At 36.7% G+C, this 27,247-nt stretch overlaps 1 protein-coding gene and 1 long non-coding RNA gene across 2 annotated transcripts; one reads left to right on the top strand and one right to left on the bottom strand.

Annotated features, from left to right (window-relative positions):
• The first annotated feature begins 3,899 nt into the window (after positions 1-3,899).
• On the top strand, positions 3,900-27,247 carry LOC129263291 (cytochrome P450 2U1-like). Its single transcript, XM_064103493.1, has 7 exons — positions 3,900-4,147; positions 12,103-12,675; positions 14,899-15,109; positions 19,481-19,898; positions 21,372-21,561; positions 22,169-22,306; positions 23,807-27,247. Exons 2-7 carry the CDS (start codon positions 12,282-12,284, stop codon positions 23,995-23,997), a joined length of 1,542 nt encoding a protein of 513 aa, XP_063959563.1. The 5' UTR covers positions 3,900-4,147; positions 12,103-12,281; the 3' UTR covers positions 23,998-27,247.
• On the bottom strand, positions 5,202-8,576 carry LOC135155046 (uncharacterized). The gene is made up of 3 exons (XR_010294386.1): positions 8,491-8,576; positions 6,147-6,249; positions 5,202-5,587 (listed from the first exon to the last, which is right to left on the bottom strand). It is a non-coding gene; the product is annotated as an uncharacterized LOC135155046 (long non-coding RNA).

Here is a 27,247-nt window from a genome sequence, read left to right as displayed (position 1 = left end):
CACCAAATATATTTCCTCGCACTTCGAATTATTATTGTTTTATGTAGTTACATATGCTTCTTTTTCATGACTACTTAAAGTGGTTGCCCCATTTTAAGGGCTTAATATAAAACACTTCCTGTCCGTGCTTACGATCGCATTACTGGATAGCTGAGATATGTCTGCTCTTCATGAATTCCTAAAATCAGTCCTTACAATGTAACTTTTTTGATCTGAAAATCAAACATTTTCAGCTTGCGCTTCGCGCTCGCATCATTTGGTTAGCGAAATACGCATGGTCTTCGTGAATTCCTACAAACAAGCCTTAGAATTCCCCTCTTCAGTTCTGAATTAAGTAAATTTCCAACTCGCGCTTCGCGCTCGCAATATTTGATTAGTGAGATGCGTATAATAATCATGATTAAAATGACTACAAAAAGTGCTTCATGTGTTTAGATGTAATTCTAGTAACATCAGCATGCACTTGGCACTCGCATTAGATGACTATGGTGAGATATGTGTACTCTTAATGGATTCCTTAAAAAAATAGCCCTTAAAATAGCCCTGTTCAGGGTCAAATATACAAAAATTTCAGCTCGCGCTTCGCGCTCGCATCATTTGGTTAGTGATATATGTATGGTCTTCGTGAATTCCAACAAACAAATCTTAGAATGCTTATCTTAAGGTCTGAATTTCCTAAATTTTCAGCTCGCGCTCGCAATATTTGATTAGTGAGATGCGTATGATAATCATGATTACAACGACTACAAAAAGTGCCTCATGTGTTTAGATGTAATTCTAACAAAATCAGCATACGCAAGCTTGGCACTCGCATTAGATGATTATGGTGAGACATGTATATACTGTTTGTTTAGCAAGACAGGTATGTATCATGATTACAAAAATTTGCTTATAATGTCCCTTTTTAGTTCTGAATATCAAAAAATTTCAGCTCGCCCTTCGCGCTCGCATTATATGATGAGTGAGATACATATCCGCTTTAATGGCACTGTCCTTAAAATGTCACTATTACTTATAGGTCAGTATACCTGGCAACTAAGCGCGCTTCGCGTGCTCATTAAGTGACTCAAATTTTTTGTTGGTGCCCCCCCCCCCAATGCCGTGACCCACGGTACGCCACTGGACTACTTTGAGGCTTTGCAGCGACGTATCCCCCGACTGTCGGGCAAAATGCTTGTCATCTTGTCTAGAGATATCTCAAAGATGTTTCTTTGGTTAGACCGAATAAACTTTTACGCTGAAGACATCTCCGTGACTCCATAGTATCTGAGACGACGTAAAGACATCTCCTTTGGTGAGAAAGGGTCCTTGGATACACTCTAAAAATATTGGGTAACAGTGCTCCATGAGGGTAATTATGTGTCCAATTACATTTGGCATTTCTTTTGGGCATTTTTTGTTTACCCAATGTGATGCCCATTCTAAAGTAATTGCTATATTCATTTTTTAACCTTACTGGTGGGTGTTTCATAAAGCTGTTCATAAGTTAAGAGCGACTTCAAGAACGACTGGTGATCCTTTCTAGTGGTTAATAGTATTTACATTGGCAATGCTTTAGCGTGTAAGAAAGGATCACCAGTCGTTCTTAAAGTCGCTCTTAAATTACGAACAGCTTTATGAAACGGCCCCTGGACAATGTGCTTTCCGCATTGGGTAGAATACTGCCCCAATATTTTTCACAGTGTAAGAGCCGATTAAACCATTAGAATATTGTGGATTGGCTTGTCTGCCGAGATGGTTTAATATGTTATATGTTTGTTTAATCATGACTTTATTCAAATTCAAAAAAATGATAATGTAGCAAACAAATACATACATAAAAAAAGAGATAAAGTAAATGAGGTGAAATACGAGTACGAGAATTTTGCTTTGCCAACTAAAATGCAAAGTAATTTACAGAGTCAATCAATACTTTGAATCGAATACCTGTCCGGTTCCATCGTTTTATACCAAACAGATTACAGGTCAAAATATTTACACAGGTTATAAATTTTGCATGAAATTAATCTTAATAAAATAAATATGACGGTCTCATCTTGATTACATCGATCATGGCCCCGGAAAAAGTGTTTACATGATTTGATCTTTCTTATATCTTTTTCAATAATCTTATCAAATGGGAGTGGGCTCTTGCGGTATCTTTCAGTTCTGCACTTTATATGTAACGCTCTCACAGTGCCAAAGGCGACGTCGTTCTGATGGTTTCGATTGTAGTCACTGTTGACCAGCGACGTAACAGGGGTCGGTGGCCAGGGGGGGGGGGGGGCCAAGAGCCAAAAATTTCCCGGTCATATCATGGAACAGTCAATGGCGTCATAAGGCAAACATTTTGAGGGGGCGATATGGCGTATCGGGCAAATATATATAAGCGAGCGAGCGAAGCGAGCGAGCAAAAATTTTAGACATTTTTATTGCAAAAATCAAATTTTGTGATAGATTTTGACATAATGTTAAAAAGATGATATCATATTTCACCCTCCTCTCTTTCCTTTTTTCTCTCTTTTTTGTACGCCACGGTGAACAGGATTTTTGTTATGATTGTGAGCATCAGGGCGAAGCTCTATATGCTCGAGGGGGCCGAGTATGGCGCTTCTGGCAAGAAGTAGCTTAATATAGGTTCCGAGCGAGCGAAGCGAGCGAGATAAAAAAATCACCTTTTCATGAGAATCTAACATGAAGATAGATTTTAACGTGATATTCAGAAAAATATAATACACTTTCCTTTCTTTCCTCATTTTTTTTTGTTTGGTTGTAGAACTTTTGGGGGCCATGGTCCAAACTCATCCATATAACAGTGCTTTATGGGTGGGGTCCAGGGCAGAGCCCCGGAACCTCTTGATATCAAAGCCATTTTAATCCTTACAGATGGCCACTTATTTTAATCAAATTGCGTGTATATTTATATAGCTTTAACACAACACATAAATTCAATGCAGTTGTGTATCGTAATCATCCAAATATTGTGAGGGGCACACCATAGCAAATGTGGGAAAATTTGTAAAAAGTCGCCAGCGAGCGAAGTGAGCCAGAAAAAAAATGGCCTGTTAAAATGAAATTCTAATTATGTGATAGATTTTTACATCATTATAGCAAATATCATGACATATATTTTTTTTCATTCATCTCATTTCGCTGCCTCCTTTATTTTCTTTTATTTCCCCTTGGCTGTGGAACCACCCCCCGGTACGCCAGTGCTTCAACGTAAAGCTAAATGCAGGAAGGGTCCATATAGGGGCCCGTTATAGAACCCATTAAAGGTTACAGATGAAGAGCCCCCACTGCACGGGGTCTTGACTCTTGGACAGAGCCTTTGGAGATTTAGCAAGTTTATGATAGACTTTCATACGACATTATGCTATATACCATCCATTTTTCTTCCCGCTTGTTATATCAATCCTCGGCAGCCCGGTAGAGTACGTTATCTTGTCCCTATTCTTTATTTTCCAATTTAGATTTTGACTAATTCCATTCTGCCTTTATTTCCCGCTTTTGTTTGCCTTTTTGTCATCTTTAATTTATTTCCCTGTCTTACTAATCATGCTGATGTATTTATATATCGGGGCGAATTGTTCTTTCTCACTTTTTCTTTTTTCCTTCCTTTTCCCATTATCTTTCCGTTTTCCCTTTTTTACGTTTTTCTTAGTTTTCTTTTCCCTTTTCCTTTCCCCTTTCCCCTTTTTTCTTTCCTTTCCCTTTCCCTTTCTTTCCCCCTTTTTTTTTTTTTTTTCCCGTTTTTTTTTCCCGGTGAGCTCCGCCAGGGGGGGCAGCTTGCCCCCCTGCCCCCCCCCCCCGCCTGTTACGCCACTGCTGTTGACCCTTCATGGTATATCCAAATCGTACGAATGTCTACGAACTCCAGAATTCATACGAACAGAGATTCGAAACGCATTGTTCGTACGGACCTTCGTGACTGATGTAGCTTGCGTCTTGTAGCCTATCATGCCCAACACCAAGGTGCAAACGTGATATGGAATTGTCAACAGAATTTTAATTCATGATGACAGTGCATTCAAACAGAAATAGAAGGCCAGCTAGAGAAGCAACGGCCTTCACTGTCGTTGATTAAAACGACTACGTTACAGCCCACATTATGATAATGAATAACCTTTCAAAACATAGTTTGGAGTATATTGCAGAGTATAAAAGAGTAATGGGGTGTTGCAAGAAACTTGCGATTGAACGCAAATCGAACGCAACTCCCAAAATTGAGCGTAAGTCCTCCGATTAAACGCAAATCTGCAATTGAACGCAAGTTACGTTCAATCCTGTTGCAAGAAGAAGTTGCGTTTGATCAATTGAACGTAGATCAAGCGCAAGCTTTGCAATTGATTGCAAATCGAACGTAACTTATGTAAGATTTTGGAGGATGCGCAAAATTTGCGTTCGATTTACGTTCAATTGATTGTCCATAGGCTTGTGTACTAAAAATTCTGCAAAAATTTTTTTTTTGTATTTTGTTTTGAAAACTTGTGTAAATTATGCCATTTTCAATTATCCATGGGTTTTTTTCAAGAAAAACTTGAAATAATGTTATTTTCAATCTTTATAGGCCTCTTCAGCAATTATGCCATTATTTTCACACAATTTCAGTACATTCTCTCCTAATATCATTTTAAAGTGTGTCAATCACCAAAAATATTCTGCTCTTGTTATCAGAGGTCATGGAATATTCAAATTGTGATTTCTGAAATAATTTGTATGAAGAAATGTTGAAGAAATAATAACTCTCCATAGGCACAAAAGCCACTCTTTATTAAAACACTTCATGCACTGGCAAATGCTAATCAATATTTCTGAGCGTTTGCAGTAAATACAACTCAGAATATGTTTTGCAAGAGCACTAAATTGCTTAAATGCTTTCATTCATACATATCATAATGAATAACATGCCCAATTAAGTTTTTCAAATAAAACATACATTTCAGGAGATTGCTACACTTCAAAATCTGAAGCTCTCTTGTTTCTCTCTCTTTAATCATGAGATTGCATCGTAGATATATATCACACTTGCATACAGGGATGAGGTCGAGGCTGATTCTTCCGAGTCATGAGGCAGCTTGAGAGAACTTCCCATAGATTCTGTACAGTGACTCGGACCAAGGCCAGCAAAATGTTGCCTCGAGGTCAGCATTGACTACATCCCTGCTTGGACTTGAAAAGATCCATTGATCTGTGCACAAAAAAGAACACTGCTCAAGACATTCATTATTGATGGACCTTTCATTTTTATTTTTCATTATTTCTTGCTCCCAAGGAATCACTTCTGAGATTCAGTAATAAAATTTCATTTCATCTGCATCAAGTGTTTCACCACAGAATGTCTTGTTTTAAATTGATGTGTATCATGCAGAAGACCACAGTTCTTAAGGTTGGCATGAAGAATCCATAGAAGTCCAGTCAGGAAAGCCACAACCATCTCTGCTTGAAGGAACAAATCTGGTTTCCAGAAGCAGTCTAATTTGCGATGAATTTGGAGAGCTCCATGGAGTGAAGTTTTTAAACAAGCAACGCCCTCATTCTGTAGTCCACTCTTATAATGATGTTACTACAGACAGGAGCAGCTCTGAATTCAGTTCTGATAATCAACCTGTTCATAAAAAAAATAATATGGGAAATAATGCAAGCCCATAACTATACATAGCTTGGGTTAGTTCAAATTTTGTCCTTTCAGTGCAAGATCGCCCTTAGCAAACCATTTTTGTGCACCCATCGGTGCAGAAATGCCCCTATGTCTGCTGGTAAGGGCGTTGTTTGCACCCAAATGATGATATGATAGAGGGATATTGGCTTACTCCTGAGACCATAGTAATTGGCAATTTGCCATGATGTAATCTAAAAAAGTGTGAACTTATTGTTTTTCCCCAATAAAAGAATCATGGAAATTAAAATATGCAATAAATTAAATCAATGAAAGCAAAATACACACTTTCATACAGTACACCTTGGATGAGCACAACCACCCCCTCCCCTCTCCCCCCCCCCCCCCCCATCAATGGGATGTCTTCATTGCTGAGAAGTCCAGTCAAGATAGAGATTTGTGTTAGCCTTTTTCATTTTGCATTATCCTTGGGTCAATGTGTACAGATTTCACCCCCATCCGCATCATGGTGAATTATTAATAATAATACAGTTTACATGTAACCTACCATTCAAGAGTTGATAAAATGAATCAATCAGCTGGTTGCAAGAACACACATTGTAGCAGACACAGTTATGGTGGTTCTGAGGTTCCAGACTTCTTTGTCATAACTGTAGTAAGCAATTAAAAGCAAAAAGCAAAGAGATAAAACATGTTCATGAAATTAATATACAAGTTAAGCTCAGTTGCCAGTGTGTTAATCATTATAGTAGTCCAAGGGTGTTTTGATTAAAGTCACTTCTGGCCTGGGGAGGGGCACTATGGTTCCTCAGCCATGGGTGGCGCAATTAAAAAATGTATGATATCATACCTTTTGCTTTAATTTACTAAAAAAAAGCTCGTAATAGAAGTATTAATTTTGGTGTACATATTCCTTTCTAGAGCATTCCTAACAACTTTACTTTAAAAAATCTGGTATCAAAATAAATTCCTTTCATGTTTTTTTTCTTTTTTTTTTTTTCTTAACTTCTTAAATGTATTTTTGTTAATTGTTAATTTCAAGACAAAGTTCATCAGTGACATTAAATTACTATTGTCAATAAAAATTACCCAATTATGAATATTGACTTTTTACATGTAATCATGTTTTTGTCTGACATTTACTTAAACAAACACAATGTTGCACAATTTCCTGACCCTGTACCTGGGAATTGCAAATATGGTCTCAAAAGTTGCATGAGACTTGAAAGTAAAACGTCAGTCAGCGGTGCGGTAATAAAATGTTGAGTGGCAGATTTATTCTGAAAAATGTCAAGGGGGACCATATGCACCCCCCCCCCCCGAGTATTGTGCTTGATGGGAAGGATGTAAAAAAAATCATGATTATGCATTCAATATTAATAATGATGCACCATATGAGACACCCTTTAACTGAAAGCACATGGAAAAGCATTCAAATCATCCATTAAACAATTTAAAGTGAAACAAAATCTGTCATCTATATAGCACCTCATGTGCTTGCATAAAAATCAAGTTAAGAGTCAGCTACATAGTAGCCGGGGGGGGGGTACTCACAAAATAAGGCATATGGGGATATGCCGCAGGAATGGGTCGCCATTTTGGAAGAAATCCCTAAACATGAGGTATGGTTTTATGCTGGAAAATCCCTAAACATGGCCCAATTTCTAGATAATGTCCTTAAACATTTTTTTTTTGCTTGTCAAGTTTTCCAGGCGAAAATGTGCCCCCCCCCCCCCTTTGGAAATCCTGGATCCGCCCCTGTAATGAATCCTTAATAATGGGTACCTTTTTAGCCAAAATGGCCTGTAAATATGGGTACGGGTTTCGAACCTTCAGCCGCACACCTTTGTTCAAACCAAATCTAAGTACCTCCCCTCCCGGCATAGTAGATGTACATATTGAATCTAAAAAATAAATGTATTTGGGCCTACATCATGTAAATGTATATCTTTTTATATTTATATGTGATGGATATTAAAAATGTGACTCATACGGCACATCATTACAAATCAACGACACAAATAGACTGTCCTCTTGAGCAATCTGCCCGTAAGAAATTTTTAAAAGAGCCCTGGGCGGAAAACTCCCTATTCAATGTTAAAACTTCCCCAAGAATGTGGCCAATAGATTCTGAAAAGTAGCCCAATACATGTAGACCCCCTATACCTTTGTTTTTTTTTCTTGTCTGGCGAGATATGTGGAGTCTGGAAACCCCCCCCCCCCCAAAAAAAAAAAAAAAAAAAATAATAATAATAATAATAGGCCCCCTAATAATAAAATAATAATAGGCCCTAATAATATATTTTTTTTTAATCCTCTAAAGACAAAAGTCGAAACAGCAAAATTTTCACTTTATCCCAGGCCAGGCCAAGGAAAGTCATAAAAAGGGAGGTTAACGTTAGACAGACTCTTAAAAAAGAGAGATAAATTGAATGGAGCTGGAGAGGATTTTTTTTCTTGTGGAAAAAAAAAAAGAAGGTAGGTCCTAGTAAAGTACTAGTACTGGAAGTCTTTAATTTCTATTTACTTAAAAAATCATTTCAAATAGGAACAAAAATAATCTTTAAAGGTCATTTTCGATGCTTCATACATAATTAGAGCCTACACATTTACTTGCTTCAGGGTGATTTTTAACAGCACTGCACCGGCAGTGACCTGCCGTGTTGTTGATACAACCGTGCATTACCGACACAAAAAGTCATATGTGGGACTGGGATTAAAACTGTGCGGTAGAAAAAATGTTGAAGGTGAAATTTCGACCGGCGATAAAGATACATTTTCACTTTTTGCAAAATAAATTTTTCCCTGGCATAGGTCTAAAATATATAAATTCTCTGAAAACATACATAATGGAGAAAGAATTGTCTGAAAAATGAATATTTTCTACTTACTCTCTTCCAGATCCAGGATTGTTGCAAGCCATTATTTTGCTTTTTCGGCTAGTCTTGTGCTGCAGACCCTGTTTACAGCTGCAAATCGTCTGCAAATCAGCTGCAACTTGCGTTCAATCGCAAGCCTTTTTCTTGCAACGCAAATTGGCGATTGATTGCTAGTTGCAGTCGATCGGAATCGGCTGCAAAGTTGCAGTCGATTAGCAATCAATTGCAACGTAACTTTCTTGCAACACCCCATAAGTCTTCCATTCGTTTCAAACATGTCAAATAGACAAGACCAATATGGGGAGAACTTGAGTTCAAGGAGCATTTTGGGGTAAAAGTTGGGAACCGGTCTATTTCACCTAATTTGAATGTGCTGAATCTGATAAGACCGGTTCCCAAGCCAATTTTTCATGTTTTGACCACCTAATTTGCATTAAAAAAATGGCTGCCAAATTGATAATTTATCATCTTATTTCTACACTATTCTTTTATAAGAATCGCTTTCACCGATATGGATACTGCAAAATCCTGCATACTGAACATGTACCATTCGGGAAAATTTGTTATTTCTGTTTCCAGCTAATTATTTATGCAAATTTATGCATATTTTGCAATATTATGCTATAATTTGATAATTACACTTAAAATGTTTATTATTTTGGGTACAAATAGCATTTGTATCATTGTGATAGTTGTTTGGCCCTTAAATATATAATACTCGGTCAATTTTATATGTATTTTATTGTTCTTTGATATTTCTTTTGTGTTCTTGTATTTTCTGCCATTTGCTTTGTATATGTTTGATATGAGATCTTTAAAAAATAATATCAATGGCAGACAAATTTTAAGCTTCAATGATAGAATCATTTGATAAACTTCTTTGCCACAAATATTAATTGTACTCAGGAACAAATACACACACATGCTCACACACCCACACCTGTATATAGAAAGTAATATACTTGCAAGGTATATTAGACATGCCCAATATGAAAACATTGATGCTGATCCTATAATCAATTACCAAATTCAATGAACCCGTAAGAAAAGAAGGGTTAGAAGTTGGAAAACCTGTAATCATGCTGAACGTAAATTTCTTGAAATTTAAGTTATTTAGTTTTTTATAACAGATCTAATAATCAATTTAACGTATGATTTACGCAGTGCAAGTTATCAATCGGATATAAGTAGCAGTACATCCTTGTAGCAAAATTATATCTTTGATTCAGCTCCATCAGAACTGCAACCATGGCAGTTAACCAAAGAACAATTTGTAATAAATGCAAAGGGTCTGTATTACTGGATCGCTTACTAATTTTTTTGGTCATTACTGATTTATTTATTTATTTGTTTGGCAACGATACATTTTCCCCAAGTCAACCATCAAAGTGATAACTGAAAACCACAGCTTCTATCCAGTCCTTGCCTAGGAAGATTCTTTGACGAACGATACTGAATACAGAAGAGGAAATGATAAAAAAACATGCGGCTAAACATAGATTAACTCCATGGTAAAAACATGGGGAAAACAAGGTTTCATCAATCATCAATTCCAAAACAGACTGTCAGTCTCCCAAGAAGAATGACATGTTCAGGTATCAAAACCGGTTAACAAGTCAAACATAACTTAGGCAACTGCTTTCCTCATAGAAAGAGAAATCCTGGCTCTACAATCGAAGAAATTCTCGACCTAGACTTTGATGGTGATATCTCAGACTCGCATGCAGCCTATCAGAGCTGGGTAAGCTATTGGATGCTGTTGGGTTTAATACCGATCAAAAGAAGTGGATTAATAATCACCTGCAGGAACGCCAAACATGCCAGGAACCCACCATCCTCTGAAATATATCTTCGTTATAAATTTGAAATAGTCTATCTTATGAAGATATGAAGATGTGTGAATATTAGAAGTTCGATAAACGGCATAGAAGACATTAGGCAATTCACTGTGGTATTGAAAAGGTGCACTTCGAGCATTTTAACACCTGGAACAACAACTGGTTAGACAGCAGATTCTCTCTCAAGACAAAAATTTAGGTTTTGTTTATGGATTTGTGACATGAGAATCGGACATATCTCATGAACACAGACACGATGACTTCGATACGAACTGCCTCCGCAGAATACTTGTACTAAATTTGTTTGATTTCAACAATTAGAGATGACTTTTATAATATGATGCTGCCCTATCAATCAAGCCATCCAATGGAACACCAAATCGATGATAACTGACATTGATCATTCAACACCCGCCGCCGAAGGTAAAGGTGTATATCAAGCTGGGGGAAGCTGGATGCCTCTAAGTTAGAAGAAGCGGCAATCCTAGATAGGTTAGGTGCAGTACTGCATTGGAAAAAATATATTATGGAGATACACATGTAATCCGTTAATGAAGTCCAATGATAAAAAAAATTGTTATTAAAATGATATCCAGTGACTTATTCGTTGTGGAACTTTAGAACATCACAGTCTGGCTTTTAAAACACGGAAAACGGTCTAATTGGTAGGCAAAATAAAAAAATTAGATGAATTATATGTGGGTTCAGTTCTGATTTTTTTTTTCAAAATTGGGACAATTTGACAAGCGTAATGGAGAGAAACACAGGACATCTCATTTTCAGCAGACTGTTTTCACTTCATTTTGCTGAAGAAAAACACTAAATATATATACATGTATGAGTGATCAGATTCTGTTGGTCAGGAACATAACTACTCCAAAGGATATTAAATGCAACTGATTGACTATTAGGAGTTGAGAATTACAGTACTATTATGATTCAAATTTAATAATTCATCATCTAAAATTGTGAATATGAATAAATTGATTGATATCATAATTCAAGATACCATTTTATAATAAAAATTTTAGCAATTAATAGTGACATTCGCTTGAATACAGATAGGTTCATGAAATTCGTTGGATCTCCACCAGTGTGCTTTTAAATGGGAAAGCCCTCCGTGCAGGAGTTTACCTTTGTATGCAGATGTGGGTGTGGGAGTGGGTGCATCTGTTTATGCCCATGGATATATGCGAAAAAAAAAATTAAAAAAGTGATTACATAATTAAATCATTGAAGATTATTATTTTCTGCCATTGATAATCAATAATTTGACAGATCCCATAACAAAACATGTACAAAACAAAAGGTACAAAATACAAAGAAATACATAAGAAATTCAAAAACAATAAAATACATTATTATTCACTGTGATGTCATATTCTAAGGGCCGTACAATTATTTATAATGATTTAAATGCTATTTGTACCAAAAATATAAACATTTGAGCTGAAATTATCAAATTATAGCATAATGATCCAAAATATGCATAAATTTGCATAATTAATTAGCCGCAAACAAAAATAACAAGTTTTCCCGAAAGGTACACGTGCGTATGCAGGATTTTGCAGTATTCATGTCTGTGAAAGCGAATATGATTAAAGAACATTGTCGAAATAATATTCTGAATTGTCAATTTGGCAGCCATTTTGTTTATGCAAATTAGGTGGTCAAAACATGAGAAATTAGCTTGGGAACCGATCTTATCAGATTCAGCATATATGAATTGTGTGAAATAGTCCAGTTCCCAACTTTTACCCCAAAATGCTTCTTAAAATTTATATAGGCCTCTTTTTCCAGAATGTGTCTAGTCTAAAAGGAGCTTACGAAAGCAGTCCCATAACACAATGCCTATTATGATGCGCCGTACAGGACCTACAAATTGTCGCGGTCAGTTTGTTGTACTTCTGTATCAGGTACGTGCCTGCTGGCTTACAATATCTTGAGGATAATAACAGAGGAAAAATGATAGGAGATATGGCAGAATTCCTTGGATTTCATGAGATTTGCTGTCGAGAATACATCATCTTTGTGACAATATTCCTCCTCGTTCGTCTACTTGTTTCCCATGGATCATTTAAGAAGAGTACTCCACGGCCTATTTCTAATCAACTCCTACCATTCCCACCGGGACTCCCGTTTTGGGGGAACCTGTTCGCTTTCAAAAATGACATGCGGGATCTTTTTGCGAAATGGACCGATGAGATTGGCGGCATATTTCGGCTTCGGATCGGGCCTGTAATGGACATAGTGGTGGTGAACGATTTGGAAGCAATAAGAGAAGCATTTGTTGAAAAGGCAGAGGACTTTTCCGATCGAATGATCCCTCCGATCATAGGTGCAGCGTTGGGTCAACGAGGTAAGAGTCACTTGTCACAGATCTGTAATAATTATTATGTTGACCCATAACAATTATATTGACCCTCTCATCTTTCTCTCTCTATCTCTGTCACTACCATGAAAACATAAATACATCTAGAGTCAAAAATATTTGCTAGGTTCATCCTAACATCGTTTACCACATAATATCACCCATAGCAACCATCACACCCAGATGTCACTCTGACAAAATAACAAAATATACACTATTTTGGGATATATATATAGCTTGCCGAGCACGTAGATACGGCATTTATTTCACATAAATTATCAACACTTTCATTTTTCAAAGTATGAAAACAACTTCTAACAAATTCTGTCTAAGAATCATACATATATAATGTTTTTATACCTCTTAACATTAATCGTGTGAAGTCATAACTAAATAAACTGTTATGCCCTAACCCTAGTTGTGCCCGGGTTTAAAAAAACAGAGATAAAACTGAATCAGCACTAAACTCTGAAAAAACCCTGTGGCCACCGCAACTTAAACTTTGATGTAACAACGTCTCCCACCAATTATCATTTTTTAATTCACTCTATAAAAAGAACTCCATATTAAAAAACGTGCTAGTGTGCGGTCCTTGGAAAGCTAGAATGACTTCCCCTACAACACCACACCCTTATCTCGCATCCCCTCTTTCATATTCAAATGAAACACCTTCGAAGCAACGGAATTGAATAATTCCGTCACGCATGCCGGAGAACAATTAGTGTTCACCACTTATTGCCGTATAAACAACATTTGCCAGCTATACGATGTAACGCTGGCAAATACATTTATCTGTTGTGAACATGTTGGTTTATGGCAGCCCATTTCCTAACTCTCTTTCCTCTTTCTCTTCTCCAGTGAGTATGCACAAACTATTTTCGATGCAGATAATCACAAGAATCAATCAATAAAAGAAAGCATTGTTCACTAAACACTTTAGAATATTAAAATGATAATGGGTATACAGTCACGTACATGTATGCTATATACTACAATATACTACAACTTTATTATTTCGCTACGATATTGCTTCACCTGGCTGCTATTGCTTCAAGCACCTCTGTGCTTATAATAGCTGGCCCCTGTATTTTACCGAACTCACTATATCACATGCTTATGTATTATTTAATTATCAGTCTTTTCTGTATTATTTACAATGTATCTATTCAATTGTCACATTCAAATTGTATTCATTTATATGTTTGGTGTTATGTGAACATGTTAATTTATCATTGATTTATGAATAAAATGCAAAAATTCCTGCAAAAAAACACACAAAAATGATGTATACATGCTTTAAAAGGGGAGCGGTCGTGGTCTCTCAATGATTGTGTTTTACAATAAAGCTAGTCTGAAAATACACCTCTTGAAATTTTAATTATAGAATTACGTAGCCAATAATTGTATTCTTATAGAAAAACTAAATGTTTGACAGGGGGAACACTGTTTTTAGTTTTCCGCAATTCATAATCGTAAAATGAGTCGTGAATTGTGTGACATCATTCAAGTAGGTGTGCATAAAAGACTATACACTACTCAGAATGTTGCATTGTGGATTTAAGATAAATACCATTTTTGGTAACGGTCTCAAAAAAATCCAATAAAATTACCACCCAAGAGTTCGTATATGTATGAATAGAAAATATGTGCCAAGCGGCTCTGTAAGAAAATGCACAATTGCTGAGAAATGAGCAAAATAATCACGGAATTCTATCAAATGTCAGTATTTTTCCCAGCAATATTAATACGCTGACCCACATATGCTTTTCTTTGTTAGGGATGATCAGAATTATCGGTTTTCAGCTAAAATTTCATGATTTCATTCACAAAGATATGTTTATTTCAATGTACCAGACATAGATCTATGATAATATTGTGGCAATTAACCTTGATTTTAAAGACTTTCTCATGAAATAATTGTTTGCTGCAACTACTGTCTTTTACCTTTAAGGACATGGATAGATATGATCGAGTAGTTGATATGCTATCGAAACTGCTGGTCATTTGATATAAGGTGATACACGTTGGTATCAATAATGCCTAATGCATTTTTTCACAAGAGCACTGTAAATAAAATACCTTGCTCAAGGGCCATTCGAGGAAACGTGAATCTCGGATTTCAATGTGCACTCGGCCATGACTCCTCGCCTTTAAAAGTAATTTCACTTTTGTTATTAAAATCCATTTCATGTGATTCTTTTCAACTGCAAGGTAGCTTTATTTGGCCTACGGGGGATGGATGGAAGAAGACTCGCAAGTTTGGACACAGCGCCTTTAGAACTTTGGGAGTTGGTCAGAGGAGCATGGAAAATAAAATCATCGAGGAGGCAAGGTTGTTGGTGCAAACGTGTGAATTGAAGGAGGGCGAGCCTTTGAATCTCAAAAAGTTCATCTCCCATGCTGTTGGCAACGTCATTTCATGGTTTGTTTCATTATATACACTCGGCAAAAATAGTTCTTGGACACTTAGAAAACTTAAAATATTTCATATAGATATTTTATTAAATGCAAATTATTGTATGTCAAACATGACCAGACAATATTCCTCTTCCAGTATGACATTTTCATGTTAGCAGTCATGCATGGGCGGTTAAATGCAATTGTTTGGTAAGTTTTTTATTAGAGGAATCAATTAAAATATCCGCATAGTCGAAAAGGGGCAAGATAATGGCTTTGTAAATCAAATTTAGATTTGTCTCATTAACAAAATAGCGGAGTCTACCCAAATATTTGACTAACTTGCCGACCTTTCTACATAGGTTTTAAATATGGACATCCCACTTCACTTTATTGTCAATTACAAATCCGAGATATTTAAAATTAGTAGACTGTTGATTGCAATGCTATTGATATTTACATTAAAAGAATTACATTCACTTAACATATGTCTCGAGCCTATAAGTAAAGATACAGTTTTATCAAAATTTAACGTCAACTTATTATTGCACATCCATTTATCAATAAACAACAAATCATAATTTAGCTTATTTTCGACACTTTTAACATTAAAATCAGAAAAATAAATGACAATATCGTCAGCATAGAGTTGAACAGAAGAGAAATGTACAGATAAAGTTATATCATTGATACAAATAATAAATAGCAAAGGTCCCAGAATAGAACATTGTGGGACACCGAGAGAAATAGATAAAGGACTAGAAAGAGTAGAACCAAGACAAGTGGATATAAACCTGTTATGCAAAATAATCTTTAAACCATGGCAAACATTCATCAGAAACACCAATATTGCGTAAATTTTTAAGGAGTAAATAAGGGTCAACACAATCGAAAGCTTTTTTTTAAGTCAATAAACAGTGCCCGGTAAATTTCCCCCGATCAGCAGCGTGCATCCACTGATCTGTAATTCTAACTAAAGAAGTTAAGGTGGAGTGCTTACTCCTAAACCCAAACTGAACTTCAGATAAGAGTTTATTATTTTCTAAAAATGAGATCAATTGCCGCTGAGCGAATCTTTCAAGTGATTTCGATACAGTAGGTAGAATTGATATATAGGACGGAAGTTATTTTGAGATTTTCTGTTACCTGATTTATGAATAGGAATGACTTTAGACTTTTTCCAATGGTTTTGAAATTTATTTTCGATAAAGGATCTGTTTATTATGTGGGTAAGATATGGAACAATAATGGGAGCACACATCTTCAAGATCTTGGATGAAATTTCATCTAAACTAAACCGACAGAAATGTTGTCTCTTAGTTTTAATATTTCCTTCCGAACGTCCTCGTCAGCAACCATCTGAGAAGTAAAGTTAGCATTAAAGTGATCATTTCACTTTGTTCTGATTAAAAAAAATCTCATTTTGGTTCTTGAAAATGGGCTTAACATTAGGCTTATAGTGCAAAAATACCATCCCAAAAGTTTCAAAGTATTATATCCACAGGATCAATTTAAAAACCTTAAAGATGTAAACCAAAGTTTGAAAATAATTGGGAGTTGGTTTCAATGACTATATGATGAAAACAGCATGTCCTACATACAGTGTGTACTAGGTATACACTGAATGTTGAGTGCAGCTAGCTAATAGCGTGTGTGTGTAAATAGGAGATACACACAACAGAAGGCAGTCAAAATAGCCAACGGACTTTTTGAATTGGAGTAAACTGGTCATAAGCTTAACCTGTCTACTAGACGGTTCTCAAAATCAAGCTAATAAATTGCTACTTGTATCTAAATTAGAGTTTTTCATTATATATTGTGGTTTGTTTCAGGGTTTTTGAGGACAAATACATGCACTCATACACATGTTTTGTCTCAGTTTGAGAATTTTTTTAATCAGCTGCTCACAAAGTTAAACGATCCCTTTAACGGTATCGCTGACAGTATCGTTTGTAGAATGTTGAACATCATTAAAACTAGAGGCTAGTTCTGTGCCAATTGAAGAAAAAAGTATTAAATTCATTAGCTTTGTCTACAGAATCAGATACACCAGATTCACCACTGCTGGAACGTTGACGTTAGCAGGACAGATCTGAAAACCTTCCAAACCTCAGAAGATCTCCCCATTGCAGAGGACAATTTATCAACGTAGTATTGTTTTTTTTTTGCCTTCCTTATCTTTGAGGTTAATTTATTTCTTAATTTTCGATAACAATTTGTAGCATCACTAGTTTTGCTTTTCCATACCTTTCTTTTAGCTTCCATACTTTTCTTTTAGCTTCAATCGCATCTAGAAAGTGCCCACTTGCCAACTGATCTTGTCCGTCTTCATCAAATTCAGGATAGGCGAGAGTCGTCATATCCTTATGCTCTTTCCTAATTCCTGAAGAGTCTCTCCTGGTCCTCTCCGTCGCTGTCACAACTCGGCAAGGTCGACCTCTGCCTTACCACCTGGTCCATTTTGTTTCCTCATTCTGTCCACTAGTTCATAGAAACTGAGACGCCTTCCTGTTTTCTGCGTTATCAGTGTAACCGCAGAACCTCCCAGGCAGGCTGCCAGATGTCCAATGCCTCAGATACCACAATGCAGGCCCGAAAAGGGTTCAGATAGTCTTCAACCGGAGTGCGGCCGTCGAATTGGTCTGGTACAATATTTGGTTCCTTTGATCTATCTTCGGGATAAACTGTATGATTTAACAGTTTATTTCCTAATTCGGTTTTCATCTCGGGTGCTCGTCTATGTCGGGTATCTCGTAGCCTAGTCCTGAAAAAATCCTGTTCCCGTCCGGTAGGTTGCGGTATCCGTGCTGCTCTGAAGTTGTCAGTTGGTGAAGATCGGAACTGAACTCTCGGCCCACACCAACCGCACGCCTTATCGGTTCCCCATGATCGCGTGAACCCCATCCTGGTCCGTATCTCCACCATCATCAGTCTGATCAATCACTTTGAAACATCCAAAGTGTTCCTTTTCACCCAAGGAAAAATGCTCCCCCCCCCCCTACAAACGGGTGTTATCGCCCGGCTTTTCGCGAATCGTCTGTTTTTCAGTCGGTAGGCGTTTGATATTGTCGTCGTAACAGTACAGACAGTACAAGACCTAGTATAAAGGCTACTTTTCCTAAGAAGGACCTGTTTTATGTGACAATTTATGCCTTTTTGTCTTCTTATAAGCGCCCTTTCTCATACAATGTATCAGATAGGTTGCTCTTCTTCTGCAACTGCATCATAGTGAACTTTCTCTTCTGCAGTGTGCCGTATATATTAATTTATTGATTTAAACATATTCATACAGGAAAAAAACATGATCAGCAATATATGTTTTACATCATGGTTCTGAAAAATCTGATCAAGTGAATATGCTACTATTTACTTATAAATGCCCCTATTCTTTTGTTCCAAATTTAGTATCTTAATATAAGGCAATTGCAATTAGTGTTCTTTCCTTTATGTAGGCAGATGAATCGGTATAGGGGCAGGAGGCAATCAGTGTCCCCAAGAATCACCAAACGGAAAAAAATCTTTTTTCAAAATGAAATATGCTCTTGTGACACCTTATTTTCATCTGCAAAATTAATGTTCGTCCCTGAAATCGACTGTAAAATATGACCTTATTATTTTCATTTATTTTGGGGCTTGACATCAAGAACAGAATAGAATTCAAAAAGAAAGAAGGACGTACTCGACAGTCGACTATTTCCCGGTTTCGATCCAGCCTTGACCCGAGGATTGCCATCAAGCACGAGGCTCAAGATAATTTTGCGACCTTGAGGCCGTTTCGAAACCCACAATAATGATTTTCACAAAACATTGTTTAACCATCATTGGTTTAACCCAGAGGGGGATCGAGGTAGGGCACATCCATAACAAAATTAAGGAAAATGTCGTGCATACTCAAGTGAAGTCCTTTTTTTTTTCTTCTTCTTTTTTTTTTGCTTGTCAAAATGTATTTCAACAAAAATGGATCAATCCCTGGCCTCATCCCCATCGATGTCCTGTCACACTTAAAATTTAAGCAAAATTGGCAACACAAGAAGGCGCTGTCTACCGAAGTTTTGATCATGAAAATCACTTAATATGACTTGTTTTCCTTCTGAAGTTATGAGCTGATTGTATAGAAGTTCATGAAAGCCACCTAAATTCCTGTCATTTTGACCCTGTCTTTATCTTACTCTCTGGCCCTGCACATAAAACAGATGCAATCCGCTAAAAGAAAAACTGGAAGATCTTTGTTGAATACAACTTTGCACCTTTGGAAACGTTTAAAGCCTTTGCGTGGGCTTATAGCAAGATTTTGCACCTTTTTTGTATTTTATCTACCGTACATTTTTCCTCTACTCTTATCCCACTACACTAACTTTCTTGATTTCTTTCTTTCTCTCTCTCTCCCACCCTGAAGCTTAGTAAGTGGACATCGCTTTGAATACGATTACCTAAAATTCACGAAGGTTGTTGGTGACCTCGAGCTAGTCACAGAAGACATTTCACTGACATCCATCGGCAACATTTTTCCGCTCCTCTATTACACTCCACTCTTCGCCAAATTCCGTTGCTCAATTCAAGAAACCGTGTCGTATATCAAATCAATGGTCAGGCAGCATCAGGAGAAGTTCGACCCTCTAAATGTCGAGGACCTGATCGACCTCTACATGGCCGAAGTAAAGCAGCAACGAGAACAGGGCGTTACCAGTGTTGTCGAAGAGAATCAGGAGTGGAGGCTGATCGTCGATATCTTCGTAGCTGGCATGGTCACCACAGGTGATTCTTTGGTTTGGGCCATCCTATTCGTGGCACAGCAACCGGATCTTATGAAAGAGGTAACCTGAATAGTATGTCTCTTGATAAACTGTAAATATGCGTTTTTTCATGACTTTCTCAGGATTTTAAAAAACAATGTACGAAATTGAGCCTCTCGGATAGTATGATAGAATGAGACCATTAAAGAAGAAATGCGGTTGAATGTTCACGTTTGACGATAGGCTGCGTGGGAGGTAAGTTCGTAAGTTACCATGATTCTACACACGAGTGCTGATTCTTTCTTGTACACAATCAGACTCTTACAAATATATGTTCCCATTTGCTATCTTCTTAGATTTAAAATCATCGTTGTTCGCAAGCATTTTAATGCGAAGTTTGTTATTTGCCAAGATCACTCCATTATATGAAAGAGGGATAATTTGATATCTCATTTAGCACAGGTAGGGTGACCAGTCGTGCGTAAAACTTAAGAATGAATTAGAGAGAAAAGGGAAACCAAAGCAAACAATGTTTCACACGAATGTATGATTTATGACCAACATAACATCCCAGGTAACAATACAGCGTTGGACAAACGTTGGATCAATGTTGGGAATTTTTTTCCCAACGTTGCCTCAACGTTGGCAGGCAAACGTTGCATCATCGATGGAAGTGCACGCGCATAACGTTGTGTAATTGCTGGCTGTTCAGCAACTATCCAATTAAACATGTTTCCAACGTTGTGCCATTGTCGGCTGTTCAACAACTTTCCATCGAACTAGTTTCCAACGTTGCCAACGTTGTGCCTTTGCTGACTGTTCAACAGCTTTCCAATCAAACGTGTTTCCAACGCTGTGACATTGTCGACTGTCCAACAACTCTCCAACTAACAAGTTTCCAACGTTGCCAACGTCGTGTCATTGTTGATTGTCCATCATCTTTCCATCAAACTAGTTTCCAACGTCGATTCAACGTAAATCCATCAAGTTTTTCCAACGTCCAACTACTTTCAAGTTTCCAACGTAGAGCCAACGTTGGCTTGTTACCTGGGATCGTCCAGACGCGTGTCAACCTAGTCGGGGTAAAATGGTATCATGCATGGATGAAAATTCCATAGATATTTTTCTTATCACGGTCAAGACAAAGGCTGTTTTGGTCGGAGGAAGGGTCGGAGAGAGCCCAGTCAGAGGAAAGTAGTGCCCGTCTGGACAGAGTTACTCCGACGTTCCTCCGACCACGATACTCATAATGGTTTACAGGATTTGGTCGGAGAAAAATCGTTATCAGTCTGCAGCACAGACTCATATTTGACACTTTAACCAATCATACAATCATTGTGTAATTGATTAAAGTGTCAAATATAAGTCTAGAGTGTAGACTATAGATGCCAAACTCCCTATCTGTGTCAAGCACCCACAATACATAGTTGATCTAGTCTCACCACTTCAGACTTTGCATCAGGCACTATGCGAATTGCGAAAAGCAATTGTCTATGCCTGCAGCAGCTATGCATGGCATATTACATGTAGCTCAACACTTCTAATCTACTTCAGATCCAAAAAGAAATCGATGAGGCAATCGGTGAAGAGCGATCTCCCAAATGGTCTGACCGAGATGCGTGCCCTCTCACTGTAGCAACACTCATGGAGGTGCTTCGAATACGTCCACCAGCGCCGCTGGGGTTACCGCGACTTACCAGTAGAGAGTCTTCAGTACAGGGATACCACGTTCCGAAAGACTCGGGTGAGTTCCGTGAGTTCTTCAGTAAATGCTAACATTAAGTAGGGATCGAGTGAATTGTTACTTCCAAGACAATCCGAATGTAGCTACCTTCCAGAAGAAAAACTGGAAAAGATTCAAATATACATTATGTAGGGCATCATGTGGTCTTTATCACGTTTATGTCTTGCATTCTTCTTCTGAAAACATTGGAAGAACATAGGAATGCTTAGTATAAAAAGGGCATTTAGGCCCACATTAATGTACACACACGCGCGCACGCACCCCCCCCCAAAAAAAAAATACCACGGAGTGAATGATTAAAAGCAGGTTAAAAACGTCAACTCTTAGTACTGCCATGCCTCGGGTATATTATGAAAGTCATAATGTGTATGACATTTATGCCTTCATCAAAGATGTTCCGTTAAAGTATTCATGAGATATCTCGTGATTTGAATGTTCTTTCGCTCAATAAAAAGTTTGGTTCTTCGGAAAGGGATGAGCATGCATTGTGAAACACATCCTCAACTGATTTTTTTTTTGGGGGGGTCACTTTATTTGGGCCCAGGATGGCCTGCATACATTTGAAATTGAATAAGAATATTTTTTTTTTCTTATTTCCCCTAAACAGTTGTCATAATGAATCTCTGGGAGATTCTTAACAGTCCAAAGTACTGGAATGAGCCTGAAAAATTCAACCCATATCGTTTTTTGAGCCAGGATGGACAACGTGTGATAGAACATCCTGCTTTCATTCCGTTCGGAATAGGTATGATAAATAATTTTGTAAGGAGAAGTTCACCCTGGCGAAAAGTTTGTTGTGAAAATGCCAAAACAAATTTAAAAAAACACATAATTATGTGACGGTTTGAGGAAAATCCATCAAAGATTAAGAAGTTTTTCAAAATTTGATTTTTTTTTGTGACGTCATATGCGAGCCGCTGCCCTAGTATGTAATGTAATTCAAAATGCATATAATTTACATTTTTCATTGGTTTACGATGATTAAAATTATTTCCTTTCAGGATCGGATATGAAATGATTTGTCTGTTGATATAATGAAGGTACAACGAAAGTTTTTTTTTTTTAATGACATTTCAGTATTTTTTTTTCTACACTACACATTATAGGGAAGCTGCACTCATATGACATCACAAATAAAAAAAAATCACAATAACTTTTTAAATATTTGATGGATTTTCCCCAAATCTTCACCTATATTTTGTATTATGTTTTCTGCTACTTTTACAATAAAGCTCCATTCATAGGGCGAACTTTCCTTTTAAATTATATGTTCTGATAATAAGATGTCACAATTAGAGTGGGTCTAGTCAGCCTTTGATATGCTAACTAAATAGCTTTACTATCCATAATTTTGAATAAACATGAATGGTAAAGCTTAAATTTATTAACGATCAACATTTTCCGAGGATAATTATTGTACATATTGTAGAACTGGGCATGGCGGCTCAGTGTTTTATACAGTATCGAGAACAGAAGTTCATGGGTCCGACGTGGCCCTAGTAAGCGGGTGTGCTGGAGGTGCTGAATCACCCCCCTCCCCAAGATTTACATGGGGGTGCTGGGTGTGTTATTCGCCATAGGCCACACCCTTTGAAATCTGGAAGGTATGGTTAAAATGTAACCAAATAATGTAACCAAAACTCAGCTTCATTTTGAAGTAAATACCTTTTGGGGGGATGTCAAATTTTGCCTGGACCAAAATCCCCTTCATATTGCAGTTAAAACCTTTATTTTTTGCTTGTTAATTTTCAACCAGCACCCCCTATTTAAAAAAACAACATACACAATCATAGGGCCCTGGGGTCCGATCCCTCGCCGAGTCGTAACAAATGTGACAAAGACGTATAAAAATGAAGAAGATTAATAACGGCGGGCTAAAAACACAATGTATAGCAATTGCCTGCAAGCTCTTTCATAAGCATTATCATGATTATGCCGTAATTTACATACAATCACAGAGACGTGTTTGCTTAAAAGCAATGCAAATTTACGAATGATTTATCCGTATAAGGTCATGTGAGATTATTTTGAGCTTTTGGGTAGTCATAAAAATTTGCATTTCAAAACCTGAATTCCGAAACGCTGTAAATACATAATGTGAAACCATAATTTTACAAACGAATATAAGTTGAGCAGAAATTAGACATTCGATATAGGCCTAGTCCATTTGGCAAGAAAATTTAGATTATAGCACAGTTGTTGAATAATAAATTTCCTAATCAAAACATTATGTTTAACCACTCAGGACTGCGTCTGTGTCTTGGCGAAAAGCTGGCAAAAATCGAACTGTTTATCATCTTTGCGAGTCTACTACAGAGATTCAAGATTTGCCTGGCGGAGAACAGCCGATCGGTTGGTATTGAAGGGAAGGCGGGAATCACATATTCCCCACCAAAGTTCGAGATAATCCTTAAGAAAAGGGAGACCAGCAACTGATAGAGTATATATTATGATGTTCATTTGAACTTTGGTGGGATAACATTTCCTTTAAATATTGCATATGACAGAATCATTTTTTATGTAAATGGATAAAGATTCTGTTTTACTTTCCTAAATCTATGGTAATCTTATTTATTCATCGATTTGTTAGAAGAGATTCACAGTTACTTCACTGATGGAATAATCAAATAGGTTTGTCCTTGTTTTCAAGTTTGATCGTGCATGTATTCTTAATAATAATAATATAGAGTTCTTGTACAGCGAATATCACATTTATCACATTATGAATAATGTCTCTATGCGCTTCCAAAGGACTTGTATATCATTACCCCAGCTGTAGCTTGGCAGCCGCAATTACTAAGATTACAGCGCACACGCATTTCAAGGAATAAATTCCTACCAGGTACCCATTCACCTCCCGTGGGTTGAGTGCAGCACAATGTTGATGAATTACTATTTCTTATTGTAAAAGCTTTCTTATTTTAAAAGCTACAGCTTAGCATTATTTCTCGAAATATAGGTATACTGTATAAAGTTAAGTACCTTGTACCTTGTCTTATTCTACCTTATGTGTCATATTGCAATATTCTTTGGGCAACATCAACGAGTGTCACAAACCAAATTCTTCTGTTGCAAAAGAAAGCAATTCGTATTTGTGCTGGAGTTGGTTACCGTGATCATACACGCCCTCTCTTTATAAAGCTGCAATGTCTTACTGTTGATGATGTCCATTTTCTTCAAACTTCCCTCTTTATGTATCGATTTAATGCCAAAATGTTAGCTACCTGCTTTTCTACTATGTTTCAACAAAATAATGCTATCCATACCTACCACACAAGACAAGCATCTAATATGCATTTGTATAACCCTCGTACGCTGTTGGCTCACAAATCTATCAGACATTATGGACCTGATGTTTGGAATTCCCTACCTACTATAGTTCTAGGAATATATTATCAGTGCATTCCTTCAAAAGTGCGGTAAAACGCATACTTGTCTCTAAGATGTAATTTAAGCAAGACACATTTTGGTTGTACTGTACATTTTAAACTTAAAGATTGATATAATTTCAATTATTATTACGCCTCACACACTCCTTGTAAATATTTGTAAATAGTTAAGGCACATAATAATTTTTTCTTTTCTTTCTTTGTGTAATCGTTAGTTTTGACTTTTTAGTATTCATTTTTAATTTTTGTATGTACTTCATATATCCAAAGGTGTGACAACAGCTCAAGCGTCTGCTTATATTTTCATACCACTGCATGTTTGCGACCTTGGTATAATCAGCTATGTAAATGATCTTATCATACATTATTATTATGTAAAATTTAATGTATTCAATTTTGTGATGGTCACACTATGTACATTGTCGTGACATGCAGAAACAAATAAATAAATAAAAAATAAGTAAATAAATAAAATTATTGTTATATCAGATGATTTTTGGAATAACCATCTAATGGTCGATAACAGGGCCCTGTGATCGATTTTTTTGACTGGGGGTGCTGATGTAAATTTGACAAGCAAAAACAAAATGAAAAAGGTGCACTGAAAAATGAAGGTAATTTTGCTCCTGAAAATTTTGATAAGCAAAAAAAAAGGGGGGGTCAACAAAATTTAAGGTCATGTTTGTTACATTTATCTTTTTTCACACTTAGCAGAATTCGAGGGGGTGATGCCCATGCTGTCTATGGATAATAATACACGCAGCAACCCTAGCATGCACCCCCGCTTCCCAGGGTCATGCCGCCCTCGGAGGTTATATATTTATTTTTAAAAGCTGTTAAACCATTAGCAATGTTGTGAACACTTGACACCGATTATATATTTTTATTGAAGGGTTACTCCGGGTTGAAAATGTTTAAATTTATGTAAATAAATAAAGTAAAAAAAAAAAATTTCACTGCGCAAAACGCGGTGTCATAAAAAATTACATATTCTGATAATAACAAAGTTATTGAATTTTTGCTCTAGCGTTGTGTAAACAGTTATACGTACATCGTCGTAATATTATAGGTGGGCTCATGATGACATGTTCCCACTTTCCCTTTCTGTTACATGAAATTAAAAGTATTTGATTGTTTACATTCATTCGCCAATAGGAAGAGGCTGAAAATAACTTAATAATCTACTCTTCCCTCCGTAATCAACGATAAAGGATAAATATCTTCTTAGATAAAATATGTGAGCGCGAGCTGAGAAATTTTGATATTCCAATCTGAAAAGGGAAAAATTTAACAGGAAATAGATCCCACCTTTTCTATGATGCGAGCTCAAAGTGCATGCTATCTGAAATAATTTTCCGATCTAGGACTATTCGTAGAAATTCATGAAAAGATATGTTTCTCATCATTTAATTGGCCTAATGAGCGTGCGATCTTTTAATATATATTCAGGCCTGAAAACGGAGCATCGTAAGCACCTTTTGTAATCGTTAACAGGATACGCGTGTTAATGAGTATTTTTAACTATTAATACGCGCGCGAAGCGCGAGTCGAAATTTTTAACCTAATATAAAAATTGGATGTTAAGTAGTTTTTTTGAATGAATATGGAAGTATATATAAAATATGAGAACGCAGAGCTATGAGTTTTGAAAATTGGACTTGGAAAGGGATATTGTTCCGATGGTCGACAGAACCTAGCTGTAAGTAAACATTCAACCCACTGCAAGAGAGAAGTTCAAGTTTAAGTATAAACAGACAAAGTGGAATGTAATCTTTACATTTTTTTACAGACGGTTCCAAAATAGTTGAATCGGAAATAGGTTAACGGTGTATTATTGTAAAAAAAATACATTAAGTGTAGTGAATGAATTTATATGTATTCATTGCAGATGACCATTCAAAATTAGCAATTATGACGGCCATCTCTACATTTTTATGGGGAAAAAGAACTTTTTACCAAAATACCGAATATTTTCAGTATACATTACTCGATATTGCTCTAAAATGAGACAAGTGTGCCTCTGACAAGAAATTAGCTAGTCTCTTGTCACAGGCACACTACCGAATTGCTTCTTGGACTTTACTTGTTGGAATATCATCTATGCCTTGCTCTACCATGTCCACTGCAAGTACTTAATCGCAAATCTCAAGCTAGGAAAAATGATCAATTAGACTCTTTGCTTTGATTTTAAACTCAGACACCACTGATAATACTTCGCAATGAAATTGTGAATTTTTGGTGTATTGTACTGTTAATATTTATAAAAAGTGGATTTAACTATCTGATTTGGTTTTCAC

This window comes from Lytechinus pictus, chromosome 1 (assembly GCF_037042905.1).
Source record: "Lytechinus pictus isolate F3 Inbred chromosome 1, Lp3.0, whole genome shotgun sequence".
Lineage (NCBI taxonomy): Eukaryota > Metazoa > Echinodermata > Echinoidea > Temnopleuroida > Toxopneustidae > Lytechinus > Lytechinus pictus.
The sequence above is the reverse complement of the archived record's forward strand: the minus strand, read 5'-3'. Positions and strand labels throughout refer to the sequence as shown.